Consider the following 26,093-nt stretch of genomic DNA (forward strand, 5'->3'; position numbering starts at 1 on the left):
CAGAAGATCCTATTAAGGTATTCAAACCCAAAAGTGTGCCATTTATTTCTTTTTTACTGAATTAATCATCTAAGGGATATTATTTAGCTTCTCAGAAGTACTTATTCAATAATGAAAAGTGTACAGTAGGTTGAGCTTCCTCAAACTGCAGAATGAGCTGAGCTTTCTATTTTCCTGTTTTCCTATTTTAACTGATTGATCTCTGTATTTCTGGGGAAAAAATAAAAATAAAAATGGAAGAAGAAGAAAGGAAGAGACATAACACACATTCTCTTTCCTTAAAATCTTACCCTGAGGGATGACTTAGTTGGGAAGAACACACCAATACAATCTAAATGGTGATAGGCAAAAATATTGTTCTATATTAAATGATTTTTACACATAATCTGCACTGCAATGTGATACACTACAATACAATGTAATGCAGATGACACGTTAAATAACTTTAAGTATGTAGGACAGTTCTTTCAATTCTAGAGTGATATCATTTTCCTTTTCTGAAGGATGTCCTGTAAATACAGACAAAAACTGCTTTTAGCTTTCCAAGGACTACAAAAGCATACTACAAAGATATTTTCCAGCAAAATTTTCACTAAGTGGCGTCTGATTTCACAGATTCTAAAACAAAAACCTATTTGTAACTTACTGCAGAAAAAAAAAATCATCAGATGTCTCTTCATTTGTTCATTTGGGCTTACATTTTACTGACAAGCAGTTTTCTTTTGGAAAGTAGTGAGTCAGATGGTGGAATCCAGATACCCATTATGCATATGGGAAACCAGATACAAACAGTAGAAAGTTGTGACTTACTGCCGTATTTCTATATTCATAATAATTTTAACTGAAATATTTTATTCAGCTTTCAGAAGAAACATCACAGTGTGAACTGCGCATGAATAAAATGACATGAATGACTAAAAATGAGCTTACATGAGAAAACAAAGTGATCTACATATACAATAGCTAACACTACAGATTGAGTGGTGTCAGTGGTTTACGGGCGTTCGGCCCGGTTCTGTTACGAATGGGACAGGGGACCCATGGACCCACTCCCCGGGAAAAAGGAAAAGGGAAAAAAAAAAAGGTAGGGAGATGGGCCTGAGAGCAAAAACAGTGGCAAAAATCTGGGGAGAAACAAACTTCTTTACTAAATAAGATATCGGAATGCAAAACAACACACTATAATACAATATAATTACAATTTAAGCTGATAAATCCAATACAATGAGAGAGAATGTCCGAAGTCAAGGTAGGCCTTACTCCAATACTGACAATATGATGGCTGGGGAGCGAGATGCTGCCAAGACGAGAGACGGGCGGAAAAAGTGCCCAAGGTCTTGTGATCTGCAAGTTTTTATCTTTTCCCTCTGTCCAGAAATGGTAACAGAGAAGCAAAGTGCCGTGGAGAATGTAGTAGTCCTTCTCTTCTGAGAACCAGGTACATTCACTACATGATGTTATGATGTGGAATACCAATAACCAAAAATCATAAAACCATGACAAGTGGTAAATAAGAAATTACCATTTTTCAGTAACTATCAAGCAATGTGTCATTTGTGTATGTGTGTGAAGGAATAACAGTAGAGTGTGAGTTGTCTGACAGAAAAAAACACCTTTTTCATGTTGAGTTTTGATATGCAGTCAATTATTTTTAAGTAGAGTTAAGTAAGACATTATTCTTTTTCCTTTTTTTTTTTTAATGGGAAAATGTAGAATATTACACATCAATACTTTTTAAAAATCGTCACTGAAATGGCAAGTAAGGTAACTCAGAAACTGTCTCTCAATTTTCCTTTGGACTAGCTTACTCAGCTAAACTCCCACTCTTCCTAGATGTCAATCCACCAAGAGTACTGATGGTTACAGTATCACAGGACCAGTCTCATCAGAGATTCTACAGCAGCAGAGAAATACAGAGGCAGCATGCATTCAAACTAAAAATCCTGCAAGGCCACATGGAAGCAGATGAAAATTTTCATTTTGTAGCCACAACCACAACATCTTTTTCTTCAAAAGTCACTGGAAATCCTACTTTCTAAATTTGACAACCCCCAAGTATGATACACACTCCCAACACCCCTTTTCCAGAGTACACATCTATGGCACTTGCCTTCTCATTCAATTGGAAAGATTCAATGAAAAGTAGCACTACTCCAGGATAACAGACTCAACTTTTGCACAGGCCTCATGACTATCACTTATTATCACCAATTCACTGCAACTCAGAATAAAAAAGCCCAACTCTTTATAATCCAAAATTAAATTCTCCGAAGCAGTCTCTGCACTTGGATGCCTCATGACTGAGGCACAGAGGCTCTTACATTTCATAATACTTAATTGCTCTTATGGGAAAATATGTATCAGCTAAAACCTATAGGAATATTAACTAGGCTATCTTACAAAACATTACTGTGAAGAAAAATAAATAAACATTACCTCCATGCTATAGATGACAAAGCAGAAAGAAAAAGAGCAGATAACTTGGCCAAGAGCACAGGCTGAACTGGGAGTATAAGAGCACCAAACTCCAGACAATCTGATTCAGAATCCTACCCTGCCTTCCTCAGCGCATGTTGCTTTACTGCAGTGACAGCTTCCAGATTTCTTCAGTTACAGCTGTTAGAACTTGGTACCTTAAAAAATAGGCAGGCCCTCAGTATCTAAACTTGGAAGCCATGGAGCAGTGGCCATGTATTTTCTTCAGCAGGGATACTCCAATATTTTTTAAGCAATTTGTCCAGACTCTGCAGGAAATTTAAGGCTGAGGTGGACCTTACTTCTTGGATGGTATTTACCTGTTCAAACAATGAGAAAGTCTTCAGGCTGGCCCAGCTCAGTTTCCTAGCTTTTAAAGAATACACCTGAAGGAAGCAAACATCTTCAGATTAAAGGCTTCCTCCATAAACGGCACACATTATTTGATCCCTTCAAGAATCCTGCATTCTTCCAGCATGATCCCTGTGTTATATGCTGTTCGCAACAATATCTGTTCTGGAATTATTGCCTACAAATATCATGTAATTTGTAAGTCCCTGCTTAGAGTAGCAATGATCATATTTGCAAAATGCATCCTGAAGATATTTCATTTTTCTTAAGTGCTGAGTCATCACTGAAGAAGTCCATAACAAAAAGCAAACTAATCTCATATTTGCAGCTGCAAGTTTGTAACTTCAGCTCTGTACTTAGTTCATTTTATGAGTTTTTTTTACGGAAGTATTATAAGGAACTGGTTTTTTTTTGGTTTTTTTTTTTTGCCTCATGAAATGGACTTCTCCACAAAAGTACTATGGAATTCAATTCTTCACCTCCATAACCTTTATAAAATTTAATAAATCTGCTAACTCTATGTTTCAAGCATATGAGCAAATTAAATACAATAATCTAGGTTTTTAAAATTATTTATTTGTAGCTCTTATGAACAACTCCACATAATTTAATATGTGGTATCTTAGAAGATTTTTTTTCCCTGCTAATACATATATCATCTTTTCTTTAGGCCTCTTTAGCCCTACTCACTGTTGTCTTTTAAATACTCTGGAAGTTATGGTCATAATTTGCCCCTTGGTTTCCTAACTTTGACACAGATCTCAGGAGTAAGAATAATAAGGGTTCTTTGAACTAAGTTTCATTCAGGTAGATAATGAAGAAATACTAATTACCGAAGTTTCTAAGAATCCACATCTTTCCACAAGTGTGTGTGCTGATGATTGGCTGATATTTCTTGTCCAAACTTTTATTTGCTTTTAAAATGAAATGAAAAGCAAAACGAAAAATTAATTTTATTACTTAAATAAAAAGAACATGGTCAGGTGTTTTAAGTTCCTTACACTCTGTTCCCAGCACACAATTTTAATGCAAAAGGATCATTTCTTTCTTATCTGAGCCACTCCCATGAGAAAAAAGCATTAATTTCTGAGGTGCTTGCAGCAAGCAACACACCACTTGCTGCTACCTCCAGAGCAAGCTGGATCACTTGCCTCCTGATCCCATTCTGTTCTCTTGGACACTCTTTCTCACCAGGTTACTCTTGCTCTGTTCTGTTCAGTGTTTAAAATCAGGCACTTTGGATGGAAATATTCAAGAATTTGCTCTTTCAATATATTCCTCTGTCTTCCAATCTCCTGTGCTATTCAGAGCTCCCTTAAATATATTTAAGAAAGAGAATTAAAGAAAGGTGACTGTGTATCAAAAGCAGTCACAAGCTCTTCCTCTCTCTCCCTTCACTTCTCCTCGGCTATCTAACATCTTACTTGAACATGAATCAATGTTTTAATCAGTTTCTGAAAAAATAAATCATATAATGATATTTATATTTTGAGCAAATCAATACACTAAAGCAATATGTAATCAAAGAAAATTTGAATGACATAGAACCCATTTCTTTTCTATAGTGAAAGAATTTTTTGTCTAAAATGCTTTCACCAAATCTAAGTCCATACAAACAACACCAGATGTAGATAGAAGCAGGATCTGTGGGGATATGAGATTCACAACAGAGTACTGTTACCTCTAAAACATATTTTAACTATGAGGAACAGAATAAGCCCAGTTAGAGAAAATAAAAAGGTTAGTGAAGTCCTTAATCTAGTCCATTCCCTCCCACTGAGAAACCATATCCAAAGGAAAGAAAAACAGAAAACCCCAAACATATCACAAAGTAAAAAAGAAAAACAAACAACTAAATGGCAACAACAACAACAAAAAACTGTAAAAACAAAAACAAAACAAAAAACACTTACTGTCTTCTTCAACTTTTTGATGGCGTAAGGTTTCTGGGTCCCTTTCTGCCTGCATCTGTAGACAATGGATGTAGCCCCACTAAACAAAAAAAATAAAAAAATAAAAAAAAATAAAAAAAAGGAAGAATAGTTGTACATACATCTCTTTGAATATGCCAATAAACCAAGTTCCCTAACTGAAATTACATTTTCTACTTTTCCCACACTGGGCAAAAACACCTCATTTTTTCCCACACATGGAATAAAAAAAAATAAAACAGTGAAAAGTGCTCTCTGTGAAACCAGTGAACTTAAGTTATGATGCGGGCAATACCAGCTTTACCAGCTGGTAGCCTGGCTATGCAATGTCTTCCACATGTACACAAATCCAGCTGCTGTCACATCTCTGATGATTTTATGGAACAGGCTTCAAATGGGATGGACAGCTAAACCAGCAGGAGTGTGTACTGGGTTTATGTGGCAAGGTTTTAGTAGCAGGGGGCTGCAGGAGAGCTTTGTGAGCAGAGGCCAGCACTACTCCATGCCAGACCAGCAGCTGTAGCTGCTCCAAAAGGGATCCACTGCTGGGCAAAGCTGAGGCATGGGCAATGCTGGGTGTGCTCTGAGAGAGCAGATTTAAGAGAAGGGAAAGCTTCTGCATGACAGCAGCCAGGAGAGAGGCGTGAGAAATATGAGAAAAACAGCTTTGCAGCCCCAAGATCAGTGCAGGAGGGCATGAAGCTTCCTGCTGGAGCTCAGTGAGCCTTCTCCTGATTCAGCACATATAGCTTTTCAGAGACTGTATGACTTGAAGGGTCACCAGTATCCTCAGAGAGATTCAAGACTTCATCACCAAAAGCAGTAGGAAGCTTCTTTGACAAAAAGCCCTGTGCAACTGAAAAACTCAGAGAGATGGCAACTGGAGTAATCTCATGCCCTCATCTTGAATTGTTCAGCACCAGACTGTGACTGCAAACAGCAACACCCTCAGAAGCTGGAATGCAATTCATACCAACAAAACATTTCATTGACATATTTTGACAGAAAAAAAAAAATAGGTAGAAAGCAAAAATTCTCGTGGCAACATGCACTTCACTTACTGCAAGTATTCTCCACTACATCTGAATAATACATTCAAACAGCACTACGGAAGAGAGACCACCTATATTCAATGGTTTAGGCACTTGTATGATAAGCAGCAGGTATCACAACTAGGGAATATTTAATCCTACAGCATGAGCAGTTTCAGTAGAAGAAACTGAGAGGACTCTAAGCCCAAGCAATTAATAACCACTTGCAGATGTACACTGCAGAATGTGAATGACAACCATTTCCAACTCAGAGTAGGAACATGAAATTATTTCACTATACTCCAGATGAGACTGACCACAGCAGTACTCACTGCATAGTGCTGACATATTTCAAACTGATCCTACTAATTCTTCCCTCTTCATAGCCAGTGAATATATACATATATATGCATGTATATATGTATATATCCATTCTGTGAAACTGAGAGAAAAGGCACAGTCACACTTCAAGTACACAAAGTTAGAAATAGTGGTGTCAACACAGATGGAAGGCCAATGAGGGACTTTATGGAGGCAGAAATGATGAGCAGAATTTGCAAATAATGGCAATAAAGGATAAAATGGATTTTGCAGAACCAGGCTTGGACTCATGGTGGAGACCAGCAGAGAGAGATGCCAAAGCAAGAAAACATGCAGAATTTGAACTGGGTGGGAAAACATGTCTTTATCCCCAAGCTCAAGAAAAACCCCTTCCACCTCTGAAACAAGAGAACCAAAAGGAAATAGTTGCACATTTATTTGGTCACAGGTAGTCAGAAGAGGTAAATTCCTACAGCTGCAATCTTTATAATAAAAGAAACAGCACTGACAGTATTTCCACTAGACATAGAAAAATGGGTATTTTTTTCTAAATAGGTCAGCATTGCCATACTGTGCCATCCTGGGTTATATTCTGCATTTTGCATAAACTCAGTACAAATACACTCCTCTACGTAATCTCCTCTAAATTTCATTTGGATTAAATTCCTTAAGTTCTGGATTGATTTTTTAAAAATAAATTAGTTTGTGTTTCATGTACTCAAAGAACGATTACACGATCTAGTTTGTCCAATTAAATTATATGACAGAATGAACAGTCTCAGGAAAACTATGTCTACTATGGGGCCACAGAAATCACTGCTGCCAGCACTGCAGTAATACAGAAGTCCAGCATCAATTCCCATACAGAATACTGATTTTTTATGTAGCCTACAAAGGTACGAAGTTAAAATATATGAATTCACTTTTTCTTATATATGCACTACAGGAGGACCAAATGATCAATGAAATTATTGTTCCATGACTTCAAAATTAAACTCCCTGTTCAAAGATAAAGACTGCTCAGAATAAAAAAAAAAAGTCATAGAAAACTGACAGTTTACCAAATGTCTTGAGAGTCTGGCAAGGTCCTTGCTGACTAGAAGCTAGCCACTTTGCTGATAATATTATACTGGGAAGTGTTGGTAACTACCCAGAGTGATGAGAGGCCTTCCAGAGAGATCCAGATACACTGAAGCACGGGGCAATTAGAAACACCAGGAAGTTCAGCGAAGGTAAACTCTAGGTGCTGCATGTGGGACAGAGCAATGCTGTCAGACAAAGGTATACATGCGAGACAAGCAGCTCGAGAGCAGCTCAGCATGAAGAGACCTCGAAGTGCTGCTGACAGCAGGTCACCAAAAGCAGCAATGTGCCCTGGCAGCCAGAACAGACTACCACGTTAAGCATTGTACAGCCAGCCATGCAAAAGAGGAGATTCTCCCACTTTTACTGATGGTGCAGTGTTTTATGAGGAGGAGATGAGGGAGCTAGGATTGCTTAGTCTGGAGAAGAGGAGATCTTAGAGGAGACCTTACTGCTCTCTACAGCTACCTGAAAGGACGTGGTAGTGAGTTGGGGGTTGTTCTCTTCTCCCAGTTAACAGTGATAGGATGAGAAGCAATGGTGTCACGTTGCACCAGGGTAGATTCAGGTTGGATATTAGTAAAAACGTTGTCTCTGAAAGTGGCAATGCATTGGAACATGCTTCCTAGGGAGGGTGGAACGTGCTACCCTCCATCCCTGGAGGTTTTCAAGAAAAGGGTGGATGTCACACTGAGTGACATGGTCTTGAGTAGTCACATGCATGGGTTGATGGTTAGACTAAATGATCCTACTGGCCTTTTCAACTTTAATGATTCTATGGTTCACTTTGAATATTGTTTGCTGTTCTGGGCTCCACAACACAAAAAGGATGGTAAGGTCCTTGAAAGCATCCAAAGGGGGACAATAAGATGGTATCAGGTCTGGGAGGCATGTCCTGTGAGTAGAGGCTGAGGGCTTTGGGCTGTCAAGTCTGGAAAAGTACAAAACATGATCTCACTGCTCTCTGCAGCTCCCTGAAGGGAGGAATCAGGGCTCCACTCCTGGGAACTGAAGGCAAGATGCATGGGAATGGCACAAGGTTGAGCTACGGGAGGTTCAGATTGGGCATTAGGAAAAATTTCTTTACCATGAGAGTGGTCAACCACTGGAAGAGGCTTCCCAGTGAGGCAGCTGATGCCCTTTGGCTGCTAGTGCAGGAGGCACAATGCCCCCCTTAGTGTGCTTTATCTTCTGGTTAACCACTAAGTGTCAGGCAGTTGAAATGTATAATCTTTGTTGGTCCCTTCTAACTGTTCTGTTCTTTCTATTTTAAACATATGTGCAAATGAAAATTACTTTTAAAAAATCCTGTTTTGCGGTATTTCTATTTTTTTGCTTTAAAAATCCCACAGACACAAATTCAGGAATTATCACAACAGGCATTTCATATATCAAATCAATCTTCCTACAGTAATCATCCGAGCAATTTTGAAAGTACTGCTCAAATACAATCTAAGAGTTTTTGCTAAACATCACTTTTGACACGTACAGGACTTGCATGCAATTCTGTGGAACTATAGACCTCTCTTTCTACTCATTATTTCACAAATTGTAAAGAGGATAAAAATTGCACAAAGTGAACATAATGTAGGAGGAAAAAAACAGCTTGAAATCCAATTTTCTGTAGGAAAGAAAAGCAGTCTTTGAAGAAGGCAAGGATGGTGGAAGAAAACACAAATACTTCAAGAGAGGAAAGCAAATTACATTTCATTTCAGAGTTCTGTCTGGTTTGACTTTGACAGTGAAAATCTACACCATTCCAGATTTTGATATTATAACTTTTAGCTGCTGTGCTGACTTTCTAATATTTAACATAAGAGGTTGTTTTAGCAATCCCTGCTTAGGCTGATCTGGAAAGGCAATGCAATAAGCTTAAATGGTATTTTCAGTATTCTGACATCCCTGTATTGTATAGAGAAACAAAAATTGCCATACACAAGTACATTCCCAATAAAAGACACATCCTGTTTTCAAGAGAAAAGCATCAAAACTAGTGTTCATGAATATTCTTGAACCTGTCACATCCACAGCCAGCAACCCATACAACTGTGATCAGTTGGATGTGGGCTATGTTGGCTGTTGAAATGCTAATTAAAATGCAACAGTCCAAGCCACCCCTGCTGCAGTGGCTGGACTGGTAGCTGCTAATTCCTGCTGGAGCTTGACAGTTTCTCTCTCACTAGTAGGGCTCCACTCTGAGGTACTGCAGGAAATGTACAGAAAGAGACCCCTATCCCATGGAGAGTCTAAACATTTCATAACATCTGGCATTACTACCTTTTCAAAAAATGGAAATCCAGATAGGGTGTCAAATTAGCTGTACTCTATAATATTCATATTACCACTAGATTCTTTCCTCCATTTAATTACTTGAAGTTAAGTTGCAGAAACAAACCTCTAAAGCTGCATATTGTAAAGCATTTTGATGAATCTGTCTTCCTGTGCATTTCATTGAATGGAAAATATAACTGACCCAAACTTATTAAAAGAGCAAGTTTCATTATCTCAGATCTTCATTTGAAAACATGGAAGCAAATTGCTAAATATAGCGAATTTCAGAGGTTACTACTTCGCTACAGGTACATTGCTCTTCTTTGTGTAACTCAACCCTTGGAAAGTTGCCTTCTGAACCATGTCTCAAGTAAGACTGCTAAAATGCAGATATGCAGAGGCGATGATGAGAACATTTAAAACTGCACTACGGGGAAAAGAAGTATATGAAAAATACTAAAGGGATTCATTCTTTCTCATTTTCCCATTAGTCTCTTTAAAAAATTGCGTTAGAGTGCATTTAAGAACAACTGTATTTCTAAAATAGCAGGAAACTTCTCAATAGCAAAATTAATTTCTGAAAGTCCGAAAAATTCTTGAAGCTCAAAGTTGGCTGAAAACAAACTTACAACAGTGTCACAATTATTTTTTGTGCAAAGTTTCTGCAGAACTGATTTTGAGTATTTTATTTAGAACAGGGTTTTCCCCTGAAACTGCTCTTCTCTTATCAGGGACAGGACAGTTATTACCTACTCACATTCAGGCAGTTCAGTTAAATATGGAAAGCAAAGAAAAGAGGGTACAAGACAGGGCCAAGAGAACTTCTACTGCTTCAAGAGAATTCAGAGTTTCATTCTTGTTCCTAACCTTCATAATCACTGGAGCAAACGCTCGGGACCAGTTGCTTAGACTACTTGTGCAAGAAGTACAATCAAACACTCGGACTTGGCATACTTTTACACCTTCAGATTCCATGCACACTTCCATTTGTGCAACACACTGAGTGGCTACTGATCCCCTTGAAACATCACACGAAGCCTGATGACTGATGACAGCCCCAGTGGAAGTGTATGTGCCTTATTTTAAGCAACATTTTCACCATTATCTGATTATCTCAAGAAAAAAAGAAGTGCTGTTTAAGAGACACTAACAAAGAATATACATTCTATTGTCATTGTCTCTTTACTTCTAGTAAAGTCGTGCATGCAAGAGGAAAGTGCACTGAAGAATAAAAACTTCAAAAAAATCTTTATCATTGTGTTGCAAGACCTTCCCTCCTAAGCTAAGCTAAGGCAAAATAACCTGCCTGTTCTTCTCTTGCAATACATTCCTTCACCAAACTGTATACCACTGGAGAAAGTGTTCTAAACAGCCTATACTTTGAATAGGTTTCAAAATCATTCATTAATGCTCTGTCTTTTGGAATATTAAAGGGGAATAGGAATGGAAATAGGAAACAGGAACAGGAAACAGGAAATGTTCTGGATTCCCTGGAACCTGAACAAACCATCAACTCTGACTACTACATCATAACACTGCCTAAGCTGAAGGCTGACATGTCCAGAGTCAGGTCAAAGAAGACAACCTTTCTCTTACAACATGATAATGCCAGTTTAAGGACTGTGGAGCACATTGTCCATCTTGGGTGGACTGTCCTAACACATCTACCATATTGTCTGGGGTTGGTGCCTCCTGACTTCATCTGCTTAGGGGAATGAAAATGAATTGGTTCAGGTTTTGTTCCAGAGAGTTTATTTCTTCAGCATTCTAGGGTGAACTTCACCAATTTGCCATCAATGTCAGCCCTTCTGAATTATTTAAATATCCTTCTATCAATTTTGTTTGGGCATTTAAAATTCTGTCAATCTTTTATGAAGACTTCAGCTTTCTCTTCACAATATTTTATTTCCCTTTCCTCCCTACTAAGTAGTTCTTTTTTTCTTTCTTCATTTTCCTCATACTCCTCGCTCACTTCTCAAATCTCTTCCCAGGAAAATGTAATCAACGTTCTGCCTTCAGCTTTTCTCATTCCTGGGGCAACTCTACTGTCCTTGTTTTGTGGGTTTTTTTTCCTACTTCTTGTAAATTTCTGCTTTTGTCTCCCTATCATTTGAAAGCTTCTGATACAGACATTTCTATCTACAGGAACTTGAAGCCAGCAGCCTGTGGCTTGGACAAGTACACTCTTTGCTGGGTAAGGAGCTGGCTGGAGGGCCAGGCCAAGAGAATGGTGCTGAATGGAGTTAAATCCAGCTGGTGACTGGACATGAGTGGTGTTTCCCACGGGTCGGTGCTGGGGCCTGTCCTCTTCAATATCTTTACTGATGACCTGGAAGAGGGCATTGAGTGCACCCTCAGTAAGTTTGCAGATGACACCAAGCTTACAGGAAGTGTCAATCTGCCTGGGGGTAGCAAGGCCTTACAGAGGGGTCTGGACAGGCTGGATCACTGGGATGAAGCCAGTGGGATGAGGTTCAACAAGACCAAGACCTGCGTCCTGCACTTTGGCCACAACAACCCCAGGCAATGCTACAGGCTTGGGGCAGAGTGGCTGGAAGATTGTGTGGAGGAAACAGACCTGGAGGTATTGGTCAATGCTCGGCTGAGCATGAGCCAGTAGTGTGCCCAGGTGGCCAAGAAGGCCAATGGCATCCTGGCTTGTATCAGAAATAGTGTTGCTAGCAGGAGTAGGGAAGTCATTGTCCCTCTGTACTCAGCACTGGTGAGACTGCACCTTGAGTACCGTGTCCAGTTTTGGGCCCCTCACTGTAAGAAAGACATTGAGGTCTGGAGCATGTTCAGAGGAGGGCAACAAAGCTGGTCAGGGGTTGGAGCACAGGCCTTATGAGGAGCGGCCGAGGGAGCTGGGATTGCTCAGTCTGGAGGAGGCTCATGGGAGACCTTATTGCTCTCTATAACTACCTGAAGGGAGGTTGTAGTGAGCTGGGGGTCGGCGTCTTCTCTCATGTAACTAGTGATAGGACAAGAGGGAATGGCCTCAAGTTGCACCAGGGGAGATTCAGGCTGGACATTAGGAAGTACTACTTTTCTGAAAGAGTGGTCAGGCGCTGGAATGGGCTGCCCAGGGAGGTGGTTGAGTCACCCACTGTCCCTGGAGGCGTTCAAGAAATGTTTAGCCGTTGTGTTGAGAGACATGGTTTGGTGGGGTTATATTGGTGGTAGGTGGACAGCTGGACTGGATGATCTTGTAGGTCTTTTCCAACTCTGCTAATTCTGTGATTCTGTAATCCAGGATAATGACTCTAATCTGATCTATGATAGCCTGTACTCCCATACATAAAGGAGTCAGCACAATGGTGTATTACAGATTTAAAATTAAATTAATCCTTTCACGTTCTCCTCATAGCACTGAAACTCCAAGCACAGCACATTCTAATGACACACTAAGACAGGCATTTTCAAATTGTATTAGAATGTAAAAGAGAAACACAGTCAAACAGTATTTGGAACATACTCCCTATAGGATTTGCAGATTTTACTTCTTTAAAATATACTCATGAATGTTCAACATATACTCTAGCTTTGGAATAAAAAGTGCAGTTATGTCCATGTATTCATTCATTCACTTATATTATGGCATATACTCAGCTGCTGATGTACTCAAATAGTCAGTGCCCACCCAGCACAGTAAATGCTCCCTGCACCCCATGTCAGCTGCAGCTTGATTAACACTGCTATGAGATCTTGGAAAAGAGCTATGAGATCTTGGAAAAGAGCTATGATGAACAAGCACGTGGGAAGTCTTTGACACCAACCTCTGCAGAGGTTCATGAAGCTGTTGTCATCAGATAGGCAATTATTTCAAGAGGGCTGTCCAGCAACACTGCACAACACTCTGTTTCTCAAAGAGAGCTGATCAAGTATTGCACCCATATGTAGAGCATTTTCATCCTTTTGGCCATTCTTGTGAGCATTTGAGAATGGGAAGAAATAAGGATACTGCCATTACATCCTTAGAGCACTATATCTACCATTATATTCTCTATGCAGAATCATTGCTCAGTGTTGGAACAGCAATGCCTGTTGAAACAACAACATACGCACATATCCTTTCAGGAGGCAAATTTGTGTTTCTGACATTGTAACACTATGATGCTGACTGAGAAATTCATCCTATTTTTTTATTTGGAGATCTTGCCCTTCTTTCCTTATGCCTCTGTCAGTAGCCCCTGAAAATACAGTTCTTTCAGCCCCTTCTACTGATTTCACAGCAAATCCATTAGAAATGAAAAATTTGGATATGTAACAATGGTTTGCAATGAAACAAGACCAATAGAGTGGAACAGTTCAGCTGGAAGGGACTTACAAAGATCATCTGATCAGCCTAGCCTGACCACTCTGGGGCTATCCAAAGGTAAAGCACATTAATCGGGGCATTATCCAAGCATCTCCTAAACAGAGACAAGCATGAGGCATCTACCACCTCTCTAGAAGCTTGTTCCAGTGTTTGACCACCCTCATGGTAAAGAAATTTTTCCTAATGCCCAGTCTGAACCTTCCCTGGCACAGCTTTGTGCCATTGCCACATGTCTTGCCATCAGCTCCCAGGAATACAGCCTGGCACCTTCCTCTGCTTCCCCTCCTTAGGGAGCTGCAGAGAACAGTGAGGTCACCTCTTGACCTTCTCCAGATTAGACAGCCCAATGTCCTCAGCCTCTCCTCACAGGAGATGCCTTCCAGCCATGATATCAGCTTTGCTGCCCTCCTCTGGGTGCCTTCAAGGATTCTATCATCCTTTTTATGTTTTGGGGCCCAGAATTGCACACAATATTCAAGGTGAGGCGAGGCTGTCATGGTTTTATGATTTTTGGTTATTGGTATTCCACATCATAACATCATGTAGTGAATGTACCTGGTTCTCAGAAGAGAAGGACTACTACATTCCCCACGGCACTTTGCTCCTCTGTTACCATCTCTGGCCAGAGGGAAAAGATAAAAACTTGCAGATCACAAGACCTCGCCCCTTTTTCCGCCGTCTCTCGTCCTGGCAGCACCTCGCTCTTCAGCCATCTTATCGTTGGTATTGGAGTAAGGCCTACCTTGATTTTGGGACATTCTCTCTCTCTGTATTGGATTTATCAGCTTAAATTGTAATTATATTGTATTATAGTGTGTTGTTTTGCATTCCGATATCTTATTTAGTAAATTAGTTTGTTTCTCCTCAGATTGTTGCTGCTGTTCTTTGCTCTCAGGGCCATCTCCTTACCCTTTTCCCCTTTTCCCTTTTCCTGGGGCATGGGCCTGTGGGTCCCCCATCCCATTTGTCACGGAACCGGGCCAAACGCCCGTAAACCATTGACAGAGGCCACAATGCTAAACCCACTGGGAGAATCTCCTCTTTTGCTTGGCTGGCTGTGCTATGTTTCTCGCACCCCAAAATATGGTATTTCCCTTCTGGCTACCAGGGCACGCTGCTTCTTACACTGAACTGCTGTCAGCAGCACCCCCAGGCACCTTTCTGCTGAGGTGCTCTTCAGCCACTTGTCTGCCAGCTGTGGCTGTATGGCATAGCTCCATCCCATGTTTTCCTTTGCTATCTTCATGTTGTTAATTGTTCAGTGTTCCAGTGTCAGCAGCAACTCTCAGTAGCATCAGCAAACTTGTTGAGGATGCACTGCACTCTGGCATTCAGGTCACTGGTAAAAATGTTGACCGGATCTGGTTTAAGAATTAAGCCCTGGGGAACACTGCTAGTGACAAGTTACCAGTTAGATATAACCTTATGCACTCAGACAGTTTGAGCTTTATTTATATAACCTCACTCACTAAGACAGTTCAAGTTTTATTTTTCAGACAGTTTATCACCCAGCAAGCATAAACCTGTTCATCTCACAGCCGGACAATTTGTTCAGAAGAATGCTGTGTGGGACACTATCAAAGGACTTTTTGAACAATAGGAAGAGTACTTTCACTATCTTCTCTCCACGCACCACTGTTTTTCAAACACTGAACATGCTGATAAACTACCAAAACTATCACAAGCACATGGATCATAGAAATCTGTGGAGGACTATGTCCTATCTTTATAATAAAACTAAGTGGTTACAGCTGACAGAATACTAATTACCATGTCTAAGCACAGCCCTTTAGCACTGGTAGTTTATATTACATTTGTGATAAGCTCCCAAGGATCCCTAACACCCCATAAACAATGTCAAATATTTGTCAAAGATATTCTTTTGCCTCTTCCACTTACGCTGCTGGAGCTACATGTAATTTTTCTCCCCGTGTATCTCCGTACTTTGGGACTGACTGCACACCATTTGTTTTTGCAACCTCCCCAATTCTGTTTGGGGTCAGTTAGTAAAAAACTGAAATTAAAACACCTCACAAAAAAATGCAACAGCCTTAGGTTACATCTACATGTATAACCCTTATCTGGTTACATTAATAAAGTGGTTCAGAATCACAGAAGCTAGAATGTATCTATAAATCAATTCATATACTTTAACATATAAACATGATTTGAATTTTGAGTGGCCTTGTGTGGAGCCAGGAGTAAACTCTACGGCCCTTCTGGGTCACTTCCAGCTTGGGATATTCTGTCATTCTATGCAACACACTTAACCACAGCTGGAGGAATGAATGAACATTCCCACAGTATGATTTGAGAGAGGTAGAGGAACTGTTTACACAGCCACCTGGCTGTGATTGCATGTAAGGCTCTGGAACATGCACAAATACACAAACAGATGTCAATGAGGATTTATACCCGCTTCAGCAATATTTCCTCCCCACATAAACCCATACTGGAGAAGTCTGAATCAGACTGATTCAGAGCTATACTGAGTAACATCATACCACACTTTAACCAATAACACTGATAAAAATCCCTAGGTATGTCTGCCTTCCTGGAGAAAAATATTATATAATAATAAATAAAAGACACAAACGCAGATTCATCAGATAGACATTACATCTTTTTCTAAAAATTACAGGAAAACAGAAGTTTTCAACACAAGCAGTTCTCTCAGACATAATTTTCCAAATCGAGAAGAAGCTTAGCACTCTTTAGAGTTCACAGACAACCTCAAATACATTCTGCTGGTGTTCAGAAAGGTTAGAAATACTTTATAGATCTCCATTTAAAGATAGCAGGAAGTTGAGGTAGGACAAAGTATGGAGAGTTGCTGTTATGCAATAGTCTTTCAACTGTGGACATATAATTCAGGCCTGAAATACAGTTTAGGTCAAAAGTGGGACATGCTGATGTCATGCAACTGTGCATGTAGACAACGGCTGCAAGATTTGAGAAAATATGCCAGCTAGATAATAGGCAAAACACACTTGAAGCTGCCTAATGTTAAAGAATCAGAACTGACATGCCAGAGCATAGAAAAATTATGTTATGCTTGTCTAACAGTATCTGTTTATTTTTCAGATACATAAGTAATTACCTCACTCCAAAACTCCATTAAGAAATGTTTCTATCTGTTATATATTCATGTTTTTACATTAAGCTAGTGACATGCTACTGTAAGCAAATTAGGTGTTGTAGGACAAGTGTTTCAAATTAATTGCTTCATTTCTCTGTATTTTTTTCTCTGAAAAGGATCCTTCAATGCCACTGCATCAGTCTCCTTAGGAAAAAAGCCTATTATCTGAAAAACACTTTGCTATCCTACATTTACTCCATCTCTGGATTTCACTCTATGGCTACATTTTGCAAATTAAAGCACTTTTGAAGTTCCTTGCTTTTGATAAGTTCTGTAACAGCATAAATGTAAAATTCATCTACTGAGAAGGTTTGCTAGAAGGAGCAGAAAAGGATTAGTCTTATAGTGTAAAGTCTCTGCAGATGGGTAATGTGAGTATTAAGTGTATTCTATCACCACCCAAAAAGTAAAACAAAACAAAACAAGACAAAAAGACACTTTAACAGTATGATTCTTCAGACATTGCACTACTGATGCACTGAAAAACAACAACAACAACAAAAACAGAAGAGGGAAATAAAAAAGAGACGAGATGTAGTTCAGACTCTCTTGAGGGCAAAAAAGCCTTCTTGTCATAGACCTCACAAACAGCTCCTATACGATCTGCACTTACTGAATGACTGTTCTGCAGTGTTGCAATACACTCACAGAACACAATCTATAATTAAGTAAATTTCTTGACAAATTGCCCAGTTGCAGAAACTCTCCTCCTTGTTAAAACACAATCTTTGCACAAGAAACAAACAGCTAGTCTCTACCAGGGACATGGTTATCTGAGATACTCACTTCCCAGTGCTTCATTATTCTGACATTTATGTCCTTTGAAGAAGTCAAGGTAGACCAACTTTTCCAGAAATGGCAGGTCTGCCTTTCTGAAAGGTAAAACCAAGGTTCTTAAAAATACATGTATTGCACCTCCAGAGAAAATCACTAGCTTCTGACACAGAACGTCTGCTAATCTTTGAGCAGAGTGGGCCCAGCTACAGGCAGAGAAATCACTGCAGCTGCTGCAGAGATACTCAGATAGCCTGGCCATATGGTAAAGCTTTGCAAAAAGAAAAAGGGAAAAAGGTCACCCTGACTCAGAAGACCCACATTTCTCCAGCTGATTCATTTGGGTCATGAAACAGTTTTCAGTTTTGGTCACTGGATTGCTCTCAAGGGGTAAGCACACAGGGCAAATATTGTGAGTTATGCTCAGCAAATACTTCAGCTCATACCAAGTCCGAATAACATTCTTGTTGTAAATTGCATATCCTTCCTCTTCTCTCAAAAGATGAAAGAAACAGGACAGATGGAGATTTCCAGTGCATTTATTAGCACATCACACATCAGCAGGAAATTTGAGGTACATTTTCAATTATGTCTTTTGCCAGCCATGTAGGAGGAGATGAACTATTATTTCTATTGAATCAGACATTAACTCCTTTGTTGAACTGACGATATTTCCCCTACTCAGGAGGAATCAATAATAGATTAATTCACTGAGCTCCGTGAGGCTTCACCATGAACTTGTTCGCTGTTCACAAGTTCATCTTCATGGATGTGTAGTCAGGAGAGCACTAGTTAATTCTAAGCAAGGAGTCAAATCACTTCTACATTGTAGCACAGAAATTAAAATCTCTCACTAACGTGCAAGGATTGTAGGGAGACTGCTTTAGGTGCACAATTTTTAGCTAGAGATTATTTCATCCTACATTTAACAGAGAGCAGTGCATGTTACAATGCACCAAACTACAACCAGAACAAAAATGCTAGTGTGGGCCATGAGAGCAAGAGAGACAAGTGCAGTACTTTCTATGGAAAAAAAAAAAAAAAAGGGCAACATACCTAGGCAAAGTGCATTTTTTGTACTTATTTAACTTACAATTTCTAATACTGAATTATCCCCCCCCCAACTCTGAAGTGGAGGGCATATTCATTTTGTTCAGTGATAGTGTTTTACCATAGCCTTAATTTCTAGAAATCTACTTGATTTGCTAGAAATTGGGTTTTCTGTAACGGTTGCCTCTTGGTAAACACACTGAGATATGATAAATGACTTTGATAGCGACAAAGAACACCCCTGAGAACATCTCATGGCCTTGTAACACCTGATGGTTAATTCCCTTACTTCTAGTAGCTTCCCTATGCTACAGTATTAAAGTACTGTAAAAGAGTAAGCACTCTCCATAAAAAAAGCTCTGAATGTACTTTAAATTCAGTTGAATAAGTTCACTTGCAGATAAAACATAATTATCAACCATTTCTTATCAACCATCTTTCACTTCCATTTCCCACTATTTGAAATCCAAAGAAGCAATATACTGCCAAGCCCAGGCTATTCACAAAGCCAGATAGGACACAGCGCAGCCATGCTCATGTGTCCCCTGGAGAACACAGGACCTCCAAATCTCCAGCATCCCACTCACACTCAGGCATGATGCTGTTCTGTGGGAAAAGAACACTGTGCTCCCAAGATTACTTCCTCAAAGTTGATTTCATCTAGGCAGGAAGTTTTCCCTGTTCAGAAAACTGTGGAAGGAGGAAGACACCTTTAAAGAAAACTCAGTAGGTATTCAAATAATAATCAGGTAGTATCAAGCTATCAAATGTTTTAATAAGCCATGGATGGATAGAGAAAAATGCACAGCAAGCTGATCTCTATTTGCAAGATAAGAGAGAAAGATAAATTGTCTAGCTTTAGCAAAAAATGAAAACCTAAACTGAGAAAAACTCAACCATTTAAATCTGCAGAAAGATCTATCTGCTGATGGTTCAGAGGCAGTGTTGTGAAGATAAACGAACAGGGCAATCACCTTTGATAATATTGTTAACACTTTTCAGGATCTCAGTGAGCTACACTCAGTACTTCAGAGTATGACTTCATCACACATGATTTCATCATGACGTATCTAGTACGCACTTGCAGGTGACAACTACAGTGGTCCTAGATGAGTAAACTATGGCTTAGTATATTACTCAAATGCATACATCCACTGCAGTAATGCGAAAGTAACACAGACAGCAAAAGCAATTCCTAGTTAAGAGCAACTTCTAGACTTATTTGTTGATTGCTAGGAAATACCACAGGTGTTGTGAGCAGTCACAGATGAATTCATTAGCTAAGAAATCTGTGGCTGCAAAAGATTTCAGCAGTTTCTGATTCCAATGTCTCAACAAATGTGCTTAGCTTCCTGATGAAGCTAATAGCTAATAGCTATTTGTCACCATCCACTCACACAGTTTTTGAAATATTAATAATATTTACACTTCCCATTCAGTGTTTAACACAATTAGCTATTCCAGTTCCCCATATTTATTCTCCTCTACCAAAAGCTTCTAAAATTTTGCTCCTAATGAAGGAATACAGCATTCAGCACATTTTCTGTTATTAGAACAGCCTAGTGGTATTACCAAAACTCAAGAGTTAGCCTCTGTTTTTACATATTACTATCCCTGAATGGAGTATGAAGATGTTAAATCATCTCCCTAAGTTTCAAGTCTACTCCTATCAATTGTAGTGGCAGAAAGTCAGAGCTTCATATTTTGTTCATTAGAATGAATTTAATTTGCAAGGAGTTAACAGTAATTGCCCATAAACAAAGATTTATGGGCAATTAGTCTGGATGCTTAGTGTATGGCAGTGTAGTTTGTTCAATAATGAAAAACACCAGCTGTAATAAATGAAAGCCCCTTGTCTCCACTAAAGTAAAATAAAGGAGGAGATCATTAATAAGAGAAGTCTGGTTCTGTAATTTAATTACTCCATGGTCAGAAAACAGCATTCATTAGTCTGCATTCATGAAATGGCAACTGAGCAGGTGCCCCCAAGAAGCGATCCCTGCCTGTACCCAGGAGGAGGAGCATGCCAGCCACAGCCCCCAGGGCACAGGCACGTGGAGGGCTGCAAGGGGAGGACTGGAGCTGCAGGGCTTGCCTGCTCCATGGAGAGAGCTGCAGCTGCCACCAGCCCCCAGGGAGAGCCTTCTGGTGCTACTGGCACATCATTTTTGCACAGACTACTTCATACGCACAAGCACTTCAGTTACAGAAGATACAAGAAAACATTTACAACATGGCTGTCTGGAGCAGGCTTACAGTCTTTTTGTTAGTCACATTTTTGGGGGTTGCTCTGAGTAGCTCCTAAGAATTTGTGAAGTGTTGCTTTGTTTTATTTGCCTGCAAAAACTTTGTATGGGCTATTAGTTACAAAAGCAGAAAATTATTTTTTTACTCATCAGAACTGGAAATGGACAGCACAGAATTTTAAATTACTTCCATTTACTCAAATGCTCTTGCAGTGCCACACAGCACTGTAAACCAAACTGTTGTTTTGGTTTCAGTTCAGAAATTTAAGAACGAGTCAAAAAAAAATCAAAAAAAAATCGCTGTAGTTATTTTAAGCAATGTTCATATGATCAAGCAAACATCATATTCTTACAGTGATTGTAAGAGAAATAATGTTATTTTAGCCAGGACAGTCTCAGACAGGACGCTTTGCCGGAAAAAGTAACACCACAGTCCGGTAGTGATAGGACAAGGGGTAATGGTTTTAAACTAAAAGAGAAGAAATTTAGATTAGATGTTAGGAGGAAGTCTTCACTCAGAGGGTGGTGAGGCTCTTCTCAGTTTATAGAAGAGAAGGCTCCAGAGAGACCTCACTGTAGCCTTCTAGTTCTCGAAGGGAGCTTATAAGCAGGAGGGAGACTGACTTTTTATTACACAGGCAGATAGTGATAGGACAAAGGGGAATGGCTTAAAACTAGAAAAGAGGAGATTTAGATTAGATGTTAGGAAGAAATTCTTTACTCAGAACATGATGAGGCACAGGCACAGGGTGCCCAGAGAAGCACTCCGGAGGTGTTCAAGGCCAAGTTGAATGGGGCCTGTGCAGCAGACCCTGTGGGTAGCAACCCTGCCTATGGCATGAGGTTGGAACTGGGTGGGCTTTAAGGTCCCTTCCAACCCAAACCATTCCATGATTCTATGACCTTACTAGGTGTTCAGACATTGATGGTAAAACTAGGCCTGCTTTTAGTTCTTTCCTCAGAGCAGTGAACATGACCTGAGCAGGCAATGAAAATCTGTAGCCGTTCTTTGTAAAGACTGAAACATTGTTTCACTTAGCACTGGAAAGAGCTTGGCATACACTGTGTGGAGCCAGGGGTTGGATTTGATGATCCTTATGGGCCTCTTCCAACTAGGCATAGTCTGTGATTCTATATAGGGACACACAAAATTGGATGTCTCATGAATACAATCAATCTTGCTCTACCTTGGCTTTATCTACCCATTTGTGTAACAGTCTGCAATGCTAACACAAGTGTTGAATACCTTTCCTGAAGCACCAAACTACTTGTCTGACTCAAGACAATTTTCTTCTTTACATCTGAGCCTGTACAAAAACAGAGAACAAAGCTCATCTGGTCAAATGTTATTGTTTACTTCAGAGATAATCACCTAAATTCCTTCTGTAGTTCAGAGAGAGAAATGGGCAATTCTGAACCATGATTCACCTCATCCTAAGGATGTTCAGAACAAGTCAGATAGAACATGCCTTGAAAGTATTTTTCTTCATATGACCATGAAGGAAGCTTTATATAGGCAACTCATAGTGACTCTTCATGGTTAGGAGAAATTACACCCACTCTTAAGTATTGCAACCCGTTTAGCAAGGCCTTAGTGAAAGACAGTCATAGTAGTCTCTTCTTAAGACTCTACACAGCAGCATAAACTTCACGATGACTAGCCTTCCTTATGAACTACAGCTTCTGACATCCACACATCTCTGACAGGGGACAATACTCCTTAATATAGTCAATACTGGAAAAAAAAATCACACACCTGTCTGTCTCATAGAATCATTGCAGAATCATAGAATCATAGAATGGCCTGGGTTGAAAAGGACCTCAAAGATCATCTAGTTTCAACCCTCCTGCTAAGTGTAGGGTTGCCAACCACTAGACCAGGCTGCCCATAGCCACATCCAGTCTGGCCTTGAATACCTCCAGGGACGGGGCATCCACAACCTCCTTAGGCAACCTGTTCCAGTGCATCACCACCTTCTGAGTGTGGGTGTCCTGTCTCCTCCACATCCCATACTGACCACTGAAAGCTAGCATGAGCAATGAAGCCACGCTGAAAAAGCAGCTACCTTGTGTGGTGTGGTATATACCAGGCAAATGTCTCATTGCAATCCTGCATTCAAAGTAGCAGAAGAAAGACCACAGGTAGGATAGATCTTTGAAGATAAACCAGCCCAATGGTGAAACAGAAAAGAACATGTATATATGTATCTATATGTATCTGTCTATATATCCAGAGGTGAGATGGGCAGAGATAACAAGATGCTGAGGAAAGCTGATAAGGGAAGCATGGAAAATACAGAACACAAGGTGGTGAGAGAAGCAAGCAGAAGGAGAGCACAGAGTGGGCCAGGCAACTTCCAAGCAAGGAGCCAGCTGCCAAGTAAGAAAGCAGAAAAGGACTTCAGAATGGAAAGAGCAGCAAATAGCAAATGTATTGATAACCTTACAGTTTCAGAGACTCAGGAAACAGAACATGCTATGACAAAGTACAGTAAAGAGTAAGAGTAGGAGAGAAGACTGAAGTGTGAGGGATGTAGCTGTATTTTTTTCCAAGTTTTGAAAAGGAAGAAGAGCAAAGGAAAAAAATAAATTGAAGATGGTTTTCTTTTTCTTCTTTTTTTTTTTTTCCATTTAGCTCTCTTTCCTATGCTGAAGAATATGCAAAATATGCAAAACAGAGTTAAGCCATTTTTTTTTCAGCTCAATACACCATCAAAAATGGCAACTATAAAAGCCAGTGCTACAGACCTATTACATTTAGTGCCATTTTAAACTTTTCACATTCTGCAACTGGAAAAAAATTTCCACAAGAAGTATACCCTCAGTGGCACCTGCAACATCAAACCCCAGGCCTTTATGTGACAAGGGGAAATGGCCTCAAGTTGCACCAGGGGAGGTTTAGGTTGGATATCAGCAAAAACTTCTCTACAGAAAGAGTTGTTAAGCACTGGAACAGGCTCCCCAGGGAGGTGGTCGGGTCAGCATCCCTGAATGCGTTTAAAAACCGTTTGGATGTGGTGCTCGGGGACACAATTTAGTGGTGGGTTGTTAGAGCAGTATGGTTAGGTTGCAGTTGGACTTGATGATCTTGAAGGTCCTTTCCAACCTGAGCAATTCTGTGATTCTATGATTCTATGTGAGTGTAACTCTTAACATCTTCACTAAAATGAGATTTAAACAGGATTGTGCCAGTTGTACACACATTTGTTGTACTACCTAGTCACAGTAGCGTGTAGGCTCAGACTGCTAACATAAACAAATTTAAGTAAACCAGATACGCCTGACAATCTTATCCTCACACAAAAAAAAAACACTCCATACAGGTTGAAAAAATAAAACTTCTGAAAAGGAATGTAAAAAGTAAAAGTATCAATCTACCCTTGACATGTTGCCTATACTCATCTCCCACAAGCCCATCATCTCTTGTACATGAACAGAAATTTGTGTTTATAAGCATAAATTAAAAAATTTTAGCTTCATCTTCTACTAATAACAATAGATTCTATAAGCAAATCATGCCCTCTTGCACCATCTTTACCCACCTACTGGTCTTCCATGAAAGTCAGCTTTTTATGCCAACCATAGTATTTAGTTTCAAGTCCATTTGCAGTCTATCACTTAACATATAAACAAAAAGGGAGCTGCTTTTCCAATTGCTGCTGTTATTATTGATCAACTAAGCATTCTTGTCATGGTAACACAAGAATAACATTTCAGTAGCAGTCTGTCTCTCTTGGCATGACTGGAAGACAGAAGAATGTAATGGTTCTGGACAAATCCTGGACACACACAACAGGAGCTCTTCAGGCAACAGCTGAAGTAAAGCTGAGCAGTCTTCACATTTTGTCTCTTTGAAGAAAAAAAAAATCTGCATTCATTTTTACTGTGTAAGACTAAGGATAAAATGTCAAATTTTGAAAAATGGCACTGGCATAACAGAATGCGATAAACAAAGACAGGTCTTGGTTTCTATGGAGTTAATACAAAGAACTGGTTGGTTTTAGTTTAATTAATTTCCACGGATTTACTAAAAAGATGTCAAGTCACCACTGAGCCATCTAGTTGGTAGGCATTTCTCAAAATATTTCCATGCTACCCTAGCAGGCCAACTATAAACATCAAAGCTGACACACATGGACAATGAAGCCTACTGAGGACTCAGCCATTTGTTGCAGTAAAATGAACATTGCACACAATAACAAGGTTTATTTAATGGTGCTAAGTACAGCTTATTCACAACTCAATGACAGATAAGGACACTATACCCTTTTCTACCACCAGATTTGAAAAGAGATGTCTGAATAAGCTCTCTTACTCCTCATATCTTGTGAAGTATAAAAATTAGCAATGTATGTCCTAACAAATGTACTTGCTTCTTTAATGGTTTTTGGCTCCGGAATATGATTACAGAAGGGAACAGCGGTACATCAAGAGCATTGTTGCCAGGTTCTAAACGGCCAGTGCCCACACCAAGTAGTTAGAATGACCTAGTACAGGCATAAACCAAAAGTACTTTTGAAAAGAAAAGAAAGGAAAAAAAAAAAAAAAGGAACGAAATTCCAAGAAAGCAAGGGGACAGATACTTTAAAAAAAAAAAAAAAAAAACATGTAAAGAAAGAAAGAAGAGAGGAACAAAATAGATGGGAAGCAATTCTGAAATAAAAGGATTCAAAAAACCAATAGAAAAACCTACACAGTCAGGCATCACCACTGTGATAAAAATGTGGGAATGTTTATGTTTGTTCATTGTAGTAATTGTGATAAAGTGTGAATGTGAGACTGTTTGTCCATTGTGAAGGAAAGTACTGCTAGCCTGACGAAGGGGGGAAATATACACATCCTGAACCCCCTGGAGGGAATATAAACATCTAGGTCTAGTAACTGTCCTTGTGATAACTCGAACATTCTGTCTCGCCACTTCGCCTCTCCATCCTAAATAAAGCAAACCAACCCAGTAAGAGAAAGATTGCGATGACATCTAGCAACGGGAAAGTACAACTGCAGACGTCAAACAAGCACCCCGGAAGCCTCAACAACCAGAACTGAGAGACTATAAAAATAAAGAGCGGCTGGTGGCAGGTTGCGCCTTCTTGAGGAGTCGTG

The 26,093-nt window shown here is 39.7% G+C and overlaps 1 protein-coding gene across 5 annotated transcripts in view; it reads right to left on the reverse strand.

Moving 5' to 3' along the window:
* The window catches only part of CAMK4 (calcium/calmodulin dependent protein kinase IV), a 166,015-nt gene that overhangs the window by 84,902 nt on the left and 55,020 nt on the right, over nucleotides 1–26,093 (reverse strand). For 3 of the 5 annotated variants that reach the window (XM_021380303.1, XM_021380304.1, XM_021380302.1), the window contains exons 2-3: nucleotides 4,740–4,818; nucleotides 3,660–3,740 (exon numbers count right to left, since the gene is read on the reverse strand). In XM_021380303.1, coding sequence (XP_021235978.1) covers nucleotides 3,660–3,740; nucleotides 4,740–4,818 — 160 coding nt within the window. The remainder of the gene's footprint in view (nucleotides 1–3,659; nucleotides 3,741–4,739; nucleotides 4,819–26,093) is intronic. The other 2 variants (XM_021380306.1, XM_021380307.1) reach the window with 1 other exon arrangement.

This window comes from Numida meleagris, chromosome Z (genome assembly GCF_002078875.1).
Source record: "Numida meleagris isolate 19003 breed g44 Domestic line chromosome Z, NumMel1.0, whole genome shotgun sequence".
Lineage (NCBI taxonomy): Eukaryota > Metazoa > Chordata > Aves > Galliformes > Numididae > Numida > Numida meleagris.